At 58.1% G+C, this 10,959-nt stretch overlaps 1 protein-coding gene across 1 annotated transcript; it reads right to left on the bottom strand.

The window, feature by feature from the left end:
* Positions 1–6,219: 6,219 nt before the first annotated feature.
* On the bottom strand, positions 6,220–10,953 carry KLHDC8B (kelch domain containing 8B). The gene is made up of 5 exons (XM_019536778.1): positions 10,549–10,953; positions 9,527–9,691; positions 9,109–9,333; positions 8,808–8,909; positions 6,220–6,930 (listed from the first exon to the last, which is right to left on the bottom strand). Exons 1-5 carry the CDS (start codon positions 10,916–10,918, stop codon positions 6,734–6,736), a joined length of 1,059 nt encoding a protein of 352 aa, XP_019392323.1. The 5' UTR covers positions 10,919–10,953; the 3' UTR covers positions 6,220–6,733.
* Positions 10,954–10,959: the final 6 nt, after the last annotated feature.

Genomic DNA, 10,959 nt, shown 5'->3' with positions numbered 1-10,959 from the left:
AATATATGCTGTGATAACCTCTTGATGAAATCTGCCCTTGATTAGCCAATTGTCTAGGTACAGATAGAGGAGCTGCTGCCACAGCCGAGCATCTTGCTAAAGTTCTCAGACCAACTGATAGCATCTAGTATTGGCAATCTAATACTCTGAATCACAAACACTTCTTGTCAGCTGGCGGATTGCTGGAGAGCAGCATAGAAAACGTGTCTTGGAGGTCAAGAACTGCAAACCAGCCCTAAGCCTGAACAGAAAGGATGAGGAAGGCAAGTGCCACCACACTGAGTCCAAGATGGAGCAACTCTTTGTTCAGTCTTCACTGGCCTGCCCTAGGAGGAAGACTGCTATTTCTGGACAATGAGTATTTTGAGGTGCTATTGGTATTATTAGGCCAGAGATCCAGAGCACAGCATATCAGCACAGAGGATGCTGCCAGAAACCTAGCTGCTCCTGATATAGATTTCTAGAGTTGGAAGAGACATTGGTAGATCATCAGGTCCTACCCCCTGCTCCAGGCAGGAAAGAGTGCCAGCCAGATGCCTGTCTAATTTCCTCTTGAACACCTCCAATGTAGGGGAAAGCACCACCTCCCTTGGAAGCCTATTCCATATTTTGGCAACCCTTACCATAAATAATTTCTTCCTTATGTCTAATCTAAATCTGCTCTCCTTCAGTTTGTAGCCATTATTTCTGGTAACCTCAGAAATGAGAGACATGCTAGGGTAGGATGGGCTTCACCTTTCCCCCAAAGGTAAGCATGTGTTCTCTTCTAGGTTGGCAGATCTCCTCCGGTGGGCTGTAAACTAGGCACATTGGGGGAAGAGGAAGACGAGGGCGGAGGAAGCCTTGGACCACTAAATCAAACTTCACCCACAAGAACAGCCCAGCCTAGACCGATGACGAGCAGAACAAATAGCCAGGTAAGCAACAGGGGTCCGGGCAGTACTGAGATTAGGAGGCCAGTGCGCACATCTTCAGGAGGCCTCAAATGCCTCTTACACAAACGCTCATAGTATGGGGAACAAGCAGAAGGAACTTACCCTCCTGCTAGCTGACACCAACCTAGACATAGTGGGGCTCACAGAAACGTGGTGGGACTCATTGCATGACTGGCCGGTGAGTGTCAAGGGCTATAGGCTATAGAGGAGGGATAGGACAGGGAGGAAAGGTGGGGGTGCAGAGGTGGCCCTTCACGGTCTCATACTCATGCATTTCTTTGCCAGTAGTGATATTAAGCATCATTTGTTGTCTCCTGAGGCACCGGCTAGCTAGGACTTAGTGGCTAGGCCCACCGTGGAATCTGATGACTGTTCTTCAGGATCTGAAGTTCCTCTCATCAAATGCTTGGTAAGGCAGTAGTGCAAACAAATGTCCCTGGGTGGCCATCAAGCAGCTGGCTGGCATATGGCTCTCACCATGACAAAAAAGGGAACAGCTTGGGCCACAGGAATTGCAAGATATACAGGGTTTGAAGCTAACATTTCAGATGAATGTACCGGGGGGAAAATATTGAGGACAAATTATATTTAACGCTACTTTTTGAGGGGAAAAATGAAATTAAGAGAATGTAACTTGTATGAAGTTAACCCTCACTAACTAAAGGAAATTGCAAAGAGATGAAGGTTTGCTTAGGTACAGGGTGGACAACACTGGCTGTACCTTGCTGTGACAGGCAGTGAGCCAGGCCCCTCCGTGTTTTGTGCTCTGTAGGGAGGGGACAGGTGGGAGGATGTGACTGGAGCAGCCACTGTTCAGCTGATGCCACTGTTCAAAGACTTACATTTGTGTACAGCCAGCCATTTGAGTGTGCTACAGGTGTCTTGCACAATCTTTCACACTAATTATACACATATAAGATACTAAATATCTGGGTTCAAAGCTAGTTCCAGCCTCCTTTGCTCTGAAATGAACTGGCACCTGATTATACAAGGCATGGACAAATGATGCGACTGCTGCATGTTGTGGGCAGTCGCTGCCCACCAGGAAGAGCCCATTGCCCTTCCCAGGAACTATTAGGGTGTGCTGCACAAATGTCTCATAATACACTTCCCCCTGGGGTGCCACAACTCTGGCTGGGTGCCCCATTCATCTCTGCATGGTCCAGGCACTTGGAGCAGAGGCTTGGCATCTACCACTGATACAAGCTATCCTGGCTTCTAACATTACAGCCCTGAGAATGGCAGCTGCCAGTTTGCTGCTGGTTAGGCTCTGCAGCAGTTTCACAACAGTACTGTCAGAGCTTTCACCCCTCATGCGTCAGCTCCACAGCGCCCACAACCCTGTCATCCCGCAGAACAGCACACATGTAAGCAAGCATGGTATGCTGTGACAGAAGGTTTCTATCGCACAACAGATCAGTCGATGTATCATAGAATCACAGAAGTCAAGTCGGAAGAGACCCTGTAGATCTTCAAGTCCGACCCCCCGCCTGGGCAGGAGAAAAAAAAACTGGGCTCCAGCCAGGTAGGCGTCAAGCCTCCTCTTAAAGACCCCCAGGGTAGGAGCCAGCACCACTTCCCTTGGAAGTTGGTTCCAGCTCCTAGCCGCCCTGACCATGAAGTAGTTCTTATGGATGTCTAATCTAAACCTCCTCTCCAACAACTTGTGGCTGTTATTCCTTGTTATGCCATGGGGGGCTAGGGGAAACAAGGTCTCTCCCAAACCCTCTGGTCCCCCCTGGCGAGTTTATAGATGGTCACCAGGTCCGTCCTCAGCCTTCACTTGTGAAGGCTGAACAGGTTCAGGTCCTGCAGTGTCTCACTGTAGGGTCTGCCCTGTTGTCCCCAGATCATGCAAGTGGCCTCCTCTGGAAACTCTCCATATTGTCCACATCCCTCCTGAAGTGCACAGAACTGGACGCAGTACTCTAGCTGTGGCCTGACCAGTGTCACACAGAGGGGGAGGATCACCTCCTTGGCCCTGCTTGAGATACATCTGTGGATGCATGACAAGGTCCGGTTAGCCCTGCCAACCATCACCTCCCATTGTCGGCCCATGTTCATCTTAGAGTCAGTAATGACTCCAAGATCCCTTTCTGCCTCCATGCTCTCAAGAAGGGAGTTTGCCATCTTATAAGTGTGCTGCTGGTTACTACTGCCCATGTGCAGCACCCTGCACTTGTCAGTGCTGAAACGCATCCTGTTTTTGTTAGCCCACCCCTGTAACCTATCCAGGTCTTACTGCAGTCTTTCCCTCCCTACTAGCCTGCTCACCTCACCCCAAATTTTGGTATCATCAGCAAATTTAAACAGGTTGCTTTTCACCCCATCGTCCAAATCACTGATAAAGAAACTGAACAGCCCACTGCCCACTTCTCCCCAAGTCGAATATGACCCATCCACCACCACCCTCTGAGTGCCACACTTCAGCCAATCTGCAATCCATCTGACTGTGTAGGCATCAATGCCACAGTCGCCCAATTTTTTTAATGAGGATGGGGTGGGAGATGGTGTCAAAGGCCTTGCTGAAGACGTGTGTTTGCCTCATTTGATGCAGGTCTCCCTGGTCCCTGTGGTCCACTGGGGCAATCTTCAGATGACAACCACCCCTGTCCCTGCAAAGCCAGAAACTGGGGAGCCCTGTCTCACTACCAGGACCAAGCAAAAGCACCCAGGCCATTGTCCCTCAAAGCCCCTGGTGTTGGATTTGGGGCCAGGTGTCAGGAAGCACTTCAGAGAGGAATTAAGCCAGCTCCGTGAGGGTCAGCACACCATCCACCCTCTCCCCAGCCCAGAGTTTACACTGACACCCTTTCCCACCCTACCTGAGCACCTCCCACATAAAACCAATAGCCACAAAGACCCTATGGGCTCCATGGAGCCTTTGCCCCATCTCCCTTCTTGGGAGAGGAGATGGGCCAACTAGCCCAGATGCAGCAGCAGCTTCTGGCCCAACTCAATCCTCACCTTGTCCTTGCAGGCTGCACAGGGCACTGTTTGCAAAGGGACAAGCTGGCAGAGCAGAACAGAGCTGAGCCAGCTGAGCACTCCTCCAGCTTATTAATCAGGAGCAAACGGCCTCAGCTGGACGTGTTCAGGCATCTGTAACAGAGCTCAGTCAGATGAGGCGGGTGGATGTTCCCACCAAGCTCATTAGAGACCATTCTTCCTTTCCCTGTGTCTTTCTTGGAGAGGCGGATGGTAGAACGATCAGAGCAGAGCTGGCTCCAGAACTCTTGGGTTCTACACCCGGCTCTACCACAGACCAGCTGTGCGGCCTTGCTGGGTCACCGATCCTCTCTGCATTCATGTCCCCAGTGGCAGAGTGGAGCTAGCAGCCACAAGCCTCACAGGGAGTAGCCTATTAGGATACTGCCTCCCATGTGGTGTATAAAGCCCAGCAGGATGGGATCAGTCCAAGTCTTGTCCTTGAGTGGGGCAGCTCAGGGAATAGCTTTCCCAGGTAAAACTGCATTTGCAAGCCCTTTGCCTGCCCCTGCCCCCACCCCCTTTGGAGAGGCTCCAGCTTCCCCTGGGGCCAGTGCACTCAGGCCTTGCTGCAAGACCCCAGCATTGCAGGGCATGGGGCATACGAGTCTCCTACCCCAGGGCCAGGGAAGGAGGATGAAATCCCCCTTCTCTGTCCAAGGAGAACCCAGACAGGCACAGACACTCCAGCGTGCTGTGCTGCAAACAGCAAGAGCCAAGTGACACACAAACTCTCCTGGCACTTCCCACTCTGCCGCCAGGGACCTGGAGGATAAGTTAATCTGGAGCAGGCCTTGATTAGCATCATCATTTTAATTTCTAATGTAATTAGTGTTCCCAATGCAGCTCCATAGCCTGCAGGGCTCCCTCGTTAGCAGAGGGCTCCATCTGGTAGCCCAGCCCACCTGGCAGCACGTGGGTGCATCAGTAAGGGCCCTGCCCTGGGTCATACTGCATAGCCTGGGAAGTGCTTACATCTCTCCCCGTTAGCTGGGACTGAGCCACAGAAGAGGTAGTTCTGCATTGAAGAGCTGCTGGTGCTTTGCAGTCCACAAGTGAACTTCCCCTGGGAGCCATTCAGAGCTCCTGACTTTAGCAACACAGGGAAGAACATATTCTGTTTAGGTCAAGAGTCAGTGCAATGTCAGAGGAAGGGAGCTGAGGCTTCTTTCCGCCTGCCGTCCACCCACCTGAGTGACAGCTGCTCTGCCGGGCTGCAGCCTAGAAATTGGAAGACACTGAACACTTAAAAGGGGTCTCTGGATAGGAGGTAGACACAGAGAGGGTCTGCAGAGGAAGGCCGGAGAAGCTGGGTGGGATACATCTGCACAAGAGGGCACGGATAAGCTGTGGGGAGAGATGCACTGCCCAGGTGGTAAGCTGAATCTGAGCCAGCAGTGTGCCCTTGTTGTCAGGAAAACTACTGGCAGCCTGGGCTGCACTGGTAGGAGTGTTGCCAGCAGATAGAGGGCAGTGATTTTTCCCCTCTATTCTACATTGGTGAGGCCACATCTGGAGTCCTGTGTTCAGGTGTGGGCCTCCCACTACAGAAAGGATGTGGACAAGTTGGAGAGAGTCCAGTGGAGATCAACAAAAATGGTTTGGGGGCTGCAGGACATAACTTGTGAGGAGAGACTGAGGGAACTTGGTTTGTGTTTAGTCTGGAGAAGAGAAGACTGAGGGGGATTTAATAGCAGCCTTCAACTGTCTGATGGGGCACTCAAAAGAGGATGGACCTGGACTGTTCTCAGTGGGGGCAGAGGATGGAACAAGGAGCAATGGGCTCAAGTTGCAGCAAGGGAAGTTTAAGTTAGATATTAGGAAGAACTTTCTCACTCGGAGGGTGGTGAAGCACTGGAACAGGTTACCCAGAGAGGTGGTGGACTCTCCATCTTTGGAGGTTTTCAAAACCTAGGTAGACAGAGTCTTGCCTGGGATGATGTAGTTGGGGCTGGTCCTGCTTTGAGCAGGGGTTGGACTAGATGTGACCTCCTGAGGTCCCTTCCAGCCCCCATTTTCTGTGATTCTGTACTTCAGGAGGAGCTGACCCAGGGGTGCAGGCCTGCCAAGGGGATCCTGGGGGGCACAGGGACCTGGTGCCCAACCTGAGATCAGGGGAAGCCCACCACACACGAGAACATGTGACAGCTGTGTGCCCCACTCAGACCGGAGCCCTGATTCCCACAGAGGCAGCAGAGCGTGCTCCCCTCCCCACAGTGGCTGAGCCAGCCTGTTTCCCCTGCCTGGCCACCCTTCGGCACCACCTGCAGATGCTCAGCAATGCGAGGCCTCGGCGTGGGTAAAATTCCACTTGTTGGTTTATTTGAGGTGCTACGTCACCTCCTAGGCACTGAGCTACAGGGCACCTGATGTGCTACATGAGACACAGACTGGGTCTACAACGACACAGCGCTCGCTATGAGCATACAGCCCGTCTCCTCCTGCCTCCTCACTGTGCGGCACACGATACAGCTGCAAAAGGACGGCACGGACACCCAAACTGGACAACAGGCAGCTTAGGCCAGCAAGGGCAGGATGCCAGCTTGCCTCGGCCGAGGACTGTCCCTCCCTGCTCCACTGAGGGGATGGATGGAGCTGATTCTCCCCCATTCCCAGGCAAGACAAGAGCCAGCGCCCACCACCGAGCTACTCTAGACTTGAAGAAGCTGAAATTAGTTTTCTAAACAGCGAAAGAAAACGTCATTGCTCCGGTGCCTGCCTCGGTAACTACAGCTTTTGCTAACACCCCGCCGTCTTCAGGCACTTGGTCCTCAGGCCTGCTGCTGGATCCTCGGCGGTGGGAGCTGCTGTCAGGCCCCCTCCCGCAGGCACAGTGCCTCCACAGCGCTGCTGGGCCCCTGCGCCACCCCACCAATCACAAAGAGCAGGTTTTGTGCCTGGAAGCTGGAGCAGGAGCAGCGGCCCGTGGGCATAGGTGGCAGCGGCTCCCACTTCTTCCTGCTCAAGCTAAATCCTTCCACCGAGTCGAGAGGGCATGGCTGGTTGCCTGCAGGAGAACACATACACCACTGAGCTCCTGCTCACAATGGGGGACAGGTCCCCTCCCTCCCACCTGCCTTGGGGGACAGCATGGCTGTGCTGGTGCAGCTCTGTATTGCCCGTGGCAATCCCCACCACTGCAGCCCAGCCCAGTGCCTGCACCTGGTTCGGCAGGCTGGCCCCAGGCCCAGATGTAAATGCTGAGTCCCATGCTCTCCCAGCCCTCTGCCTCTGCTCAGGAGGTTGCTGCTGACACCAAAATCGGGCAGCCACACTCCTGCCTACCCTGGTGGGACCTCAGGGTGGCTGCCATGAAAAGCAGCAGCCTGGATGGCAGCGGGAGCCCAGCAGGGAGCCCAGCCTGCGCGGCCAAGCCTGGTCACAGGTGCTCGGCCGTGGGCCTGAGGGGCCTTGCACACGTGTACCATGCAGCCCACTGCTGGGACCCATGACGCCTGCGAAGGCCCACTCCTGGGGGAGCACTGAATGCTCCAGCTGCGTACAGGCACCTCCCTCCCTACCTCCTGCCCGCGCATAATTAAAGCTGTTTGTTCTGAAGCCAGAGTAATGCTAATAACCGGAGACAAAAGCCCCTTAACGAGCCCTGATGGTAACTCGTGCTGGCAGCTGGTTTGGTGCTGCATTGCAAGAGACCTCCCCCACCGCTCTCTTCACTGATGGGCAACCCTAAGCAGACTCCCTGTGGCTCTCAGCCAGGGCCTGGGCCTCATAGCCCCTCCTGCCTGCCCAGGGGTGGGGGAAGCTTACCAGGGCTCCATGTCTCTGCCCAGTGTGAGCAACGCACAGGCACCTGGCTGGGAATCGCAGCTGGGACCCTGGTCCCCCCAGGGCTCTGGCCCACCACGCTCTCCCTCCTCTCCCCCAAGCCTGCCCACACCTGCTTACTGGCAGCCAGAGCCAGAGCCAGGGAGGCACTGCTTCCCTCTGCCCACCCAGGAGCTGGCCAGAACCCAGGTGTCTCCCACCCAGGAAATTCACTGTCCTACTGGCTCCTGCAACTCCAACCAAGGGCACGTGCTAGCCGGGCCCTGGGGACAGTTCCTCTCCTGCCTGCGGGGTTGATCGTGCCACTGACTGACAGCGCTAACCCTTATCTGGCAGAGGCGGAGGAGTGGGCAGCCCTGCACAGCTGAGATCTTGAGCCTAGGGCAACGCACAGGGCGGGGGCCTGACCCCAAGTCTGGGATGTGGCCCCTGTGCAGATCCAACGAGGGGCTAACTTTGCCTGCCCTGTCCCTGCAGCCCCCACGGCCTGCGGCCTCAGGCTCCTGTTGGGGCAGCAATGCAGAGGGCCATGCCCCAGAGCTGCTCAACAGCCCTTGGTGAGTCCAGGCTCTGTCATACGGCCTGCTGCGCTCTCCCAGCGCAAGTGCGTTAGCACTGCCACCTGGCCCAGATCTGTGCAACGAGAGAGAGGGGAAACAGAGGAGACGTGGCGGCTGGCACCAAACGCTGCCTGGTGGCAACTATCCAACACTCTCTGAGATGCCCAGGCACGAAGGGGAGCCAGCAGCCAAGTGTGGCCCCAGCTGGTGGCCGCCCGCCCCCGCCACAGGGGTAACTGACTTCCCACGACGGAGCAGGGAACTGACCCAAACAGAATCGATTTTCCCCTCCGTTTGCCAGGTGCTGCCCCCGTGAGCAGGCACGGCTCAGCTGTGCTGACACGGGATGATGGGCTTGGGCCGCAGGGCTCCGCAGCAGTGTCCCCTTCACGTGCCCCGGCTGGGAGCCCAGGAGGCCCAGCTGTGCCTGTCCTGGGGGCACTGTCCTACGGTCCCACCACCCCCACCCTTCTCGGCTCCACAGAGGTTTCACTGCCAGGTCTCAGCCCTACCCCAGCCTGACAGCCCCAGCACTCACCAAGGCCACCCACTGCCACTACTCGCCCGCCGAGGCAGCCTGCCACGAAGTCAGCCCTCTTGTCCCGCATGCGGATGGTGCGGCTCGGCTTTGCCCAGGCACCTGCCAGGGAAGAGGCAGCATGAGGCCCCGCGCTGCTGCAGGATGCCCTCTTCCTTCCCACAGCCTGGGGCAGGGGCTGCCCAGCTCAGTGTGCTGAGGAGAGCACAGGCCTCCTCTACCCCTGCCCCCAGCCCAGGCTGAGCCCAACACCCGCGTGCCCATACCCCCAAGGCCATAGAGGACCCCATCCCCAGCTCACCCTGCTCGGGGTCGAACATCTCCACGGTGTTGACAAAGTGGGGCCGGGAGTAGAAGTTGTGGGGGCCAGGCTGCTGCAAGCCCCCAAGACTGAAGAAGCAGCCCTCAGCCATGGCGCAGCTGGAGAAGGCACGGCGGCTGGGCACGCTGGGGAAGCGTGTCCAGCTCCTCACCTCCAGGTCAAAGGCCTCGAAGGCTGTGACGGGCAGTTTGCCCTGCCGGCCCCCTGCCAAGAGAGGAGTAGCTGAGACGGCCTGGGGGCTCTGCCAGGATCCCACATCAGCAGCCCATGGGTCTGGGGAGCAGAGGGAGGACCCAGGGCAGGGCAGGGGCCACACAGGTGTCAAAAGCCAGGCCATGTGCCTGTGCCCTGGCAAAGGACCAGTGCGGGGCTCCAGACATCGGCTGGTGCCACTCACCCAAGATGAAGATCTTGTTGCCCTGCAGGAAGGCAGAGGCCCCGTAGCAGGGGGTGGGCATGGAGGGCAGGGGCTGCCAGAGGTCCTTGGCCGGCTCGTAGACCCGCGCCAGCGCCTGCGGGGAGGTGTCGGCACCCATGCCCCCGAGCGCGTAGACCGTACTGTCTGCAAGAGGAGGGACTGTCAGGCGTGTGGCCCGGGGCAGGGTGCTAGGGAGCTGGTGAGGCTGAGCTGGTGCTCGCCCCATCTGCATGCAGCTCGGAGCCAGGTGTCCCTGGGCAACAAGTGCCAGGCCAGCTGCTCCCCTCCAGACCAGGGTAGGTGGCCCCCTGTGCCTGGCCTGCCTGGGGCCTGCTCCATCCCTGGGCCCCCACCCCACGCGCACATTGAAAATAGAACAGAACGCAAGGCCATCGCATCTAATTATACTCGCTCAGTGCCATCTCCCTGGAGACGCCATGGCAACCCAGCTATGCTGCTGAGTGCTGCTCCCACCCGCCCGCCGCTGGCTGCCACCGGGGCGCCCAGCTCCCAGCCACACTGAGCCGCCCCGGGCCCAGCTCCGACCCTGCACATCTGGCACCAGGCAGGATCAGGCCACTGGCCCACGTTCGCAGGAGCCAGGGAGGCAACCTGCCTACGGCTGCACAGGGAGGCAATGGCACCCTAGCACTGACCCTAACCACTGGGTCATGCTGCCCCCGGGCATGGCAGTGAGGCGGGGCTGGGGACCCGGGTGCCTTTGCTCCAGGGAGGGGACCGCAGAGCAAAGCATTGTGCCCAGGGACCCCAGGCCGGGGCCGCTGAGCCCTAGCCCCGCTGGGCAGCACCCCTGGGCCAGGGTCAGGCCCCCTAGCAGCACCCCCAGCCCACGGGCTCGGGCCCCCAGGCCGGGGAGCAGGCTCCAGGTGCTGACCCCAGGAGCAAGCCCCCACCAGGCTCCCCAGGCCGAGCAGCCGCAGGTCTTGGCTGCGTAACCCGGGGAAGCGCCCAGGCGCGCTGTCACCCTGCGCCCCGCGCACCTCTCCTGACGGCGGCGATGCCCATGGACGGCTGGGCCAGCGCGGTCTTCCGCTCCCACTTGCCCTCGTCGGCGTTGTAGGCTTCGACGGAGGCCAGGGGGCTCTGCCGCGAGTCCATGCCACCCACGACCAGGACCTGCTTGCCCAGAGCCACGGCGGTGGCGCCGGCCCGTGGCGTGGGCAGCGGGGGCAGCGCCACCCACTTCTGGGCCCGCACGTCCAGCAGCTCGGCCGTGTCCAGCGGCAGCCCCGCCGCGCCGCAGCCGCCCAGCACCAGGAGCTGCCCGTCCTGGTAGAGCGGGCTGCAGTACACGCGCCGCGTGGGCATGGGCGGCAGCACCTCCCACGCGAAGGCCCGCGCGCTGGCCATGCCGCTCAGGACGGGGCCATGGCCGCGCCCTCACGCCCGGC

Source organism: Crocodylus porosus, unplaced genomic scaffold (assembly GCF_001723895.1).
Source record: "Crocodylus porosus isolate Cpor-Errol unplaced genomic scaffold, CroPor_comp1, whole genome shotgun sequence".
NCBI lineage: Eukaryota > Metazoa > Chordata > Crocodylia > Crocodylidae > Crocodylus > Crocodylus porosus.
The sequence above is the reverse complement of the archived record's forward strand: the minus strand, read 5'-3'. Positions and strand labels throughout refer to the sequence as shown.

What these genes read in the sequence shown, in the direction of transcription:
- KLHDC8B (XM_019536778.1), bottom strand. Translation starts at nt 10,918, where the DNA reads ATGGCCAGCGCGCGGGCCTTCGCGTGGGAGGTGCTGCCGCCCATGCCC. An exon ending in CAACAAGATCTTCATCTTGG is followed by an intron (nt 9,334 to 9,526) that starts GTGAGTGGCACC and finishes CTCTCTTGGCAG; the next exon opens with GGGGCCGGCAGGGCAAACTG. An exon ending in AGTGGCAGTGGGTGGCCTTG is followed by an intron (nt 6,931 to 8,807) that starts GTGAGTGCTGGG and finishes GTTCTCCTGCAG; the next exon opens with GCAACCAGCCATGCCCTCTC.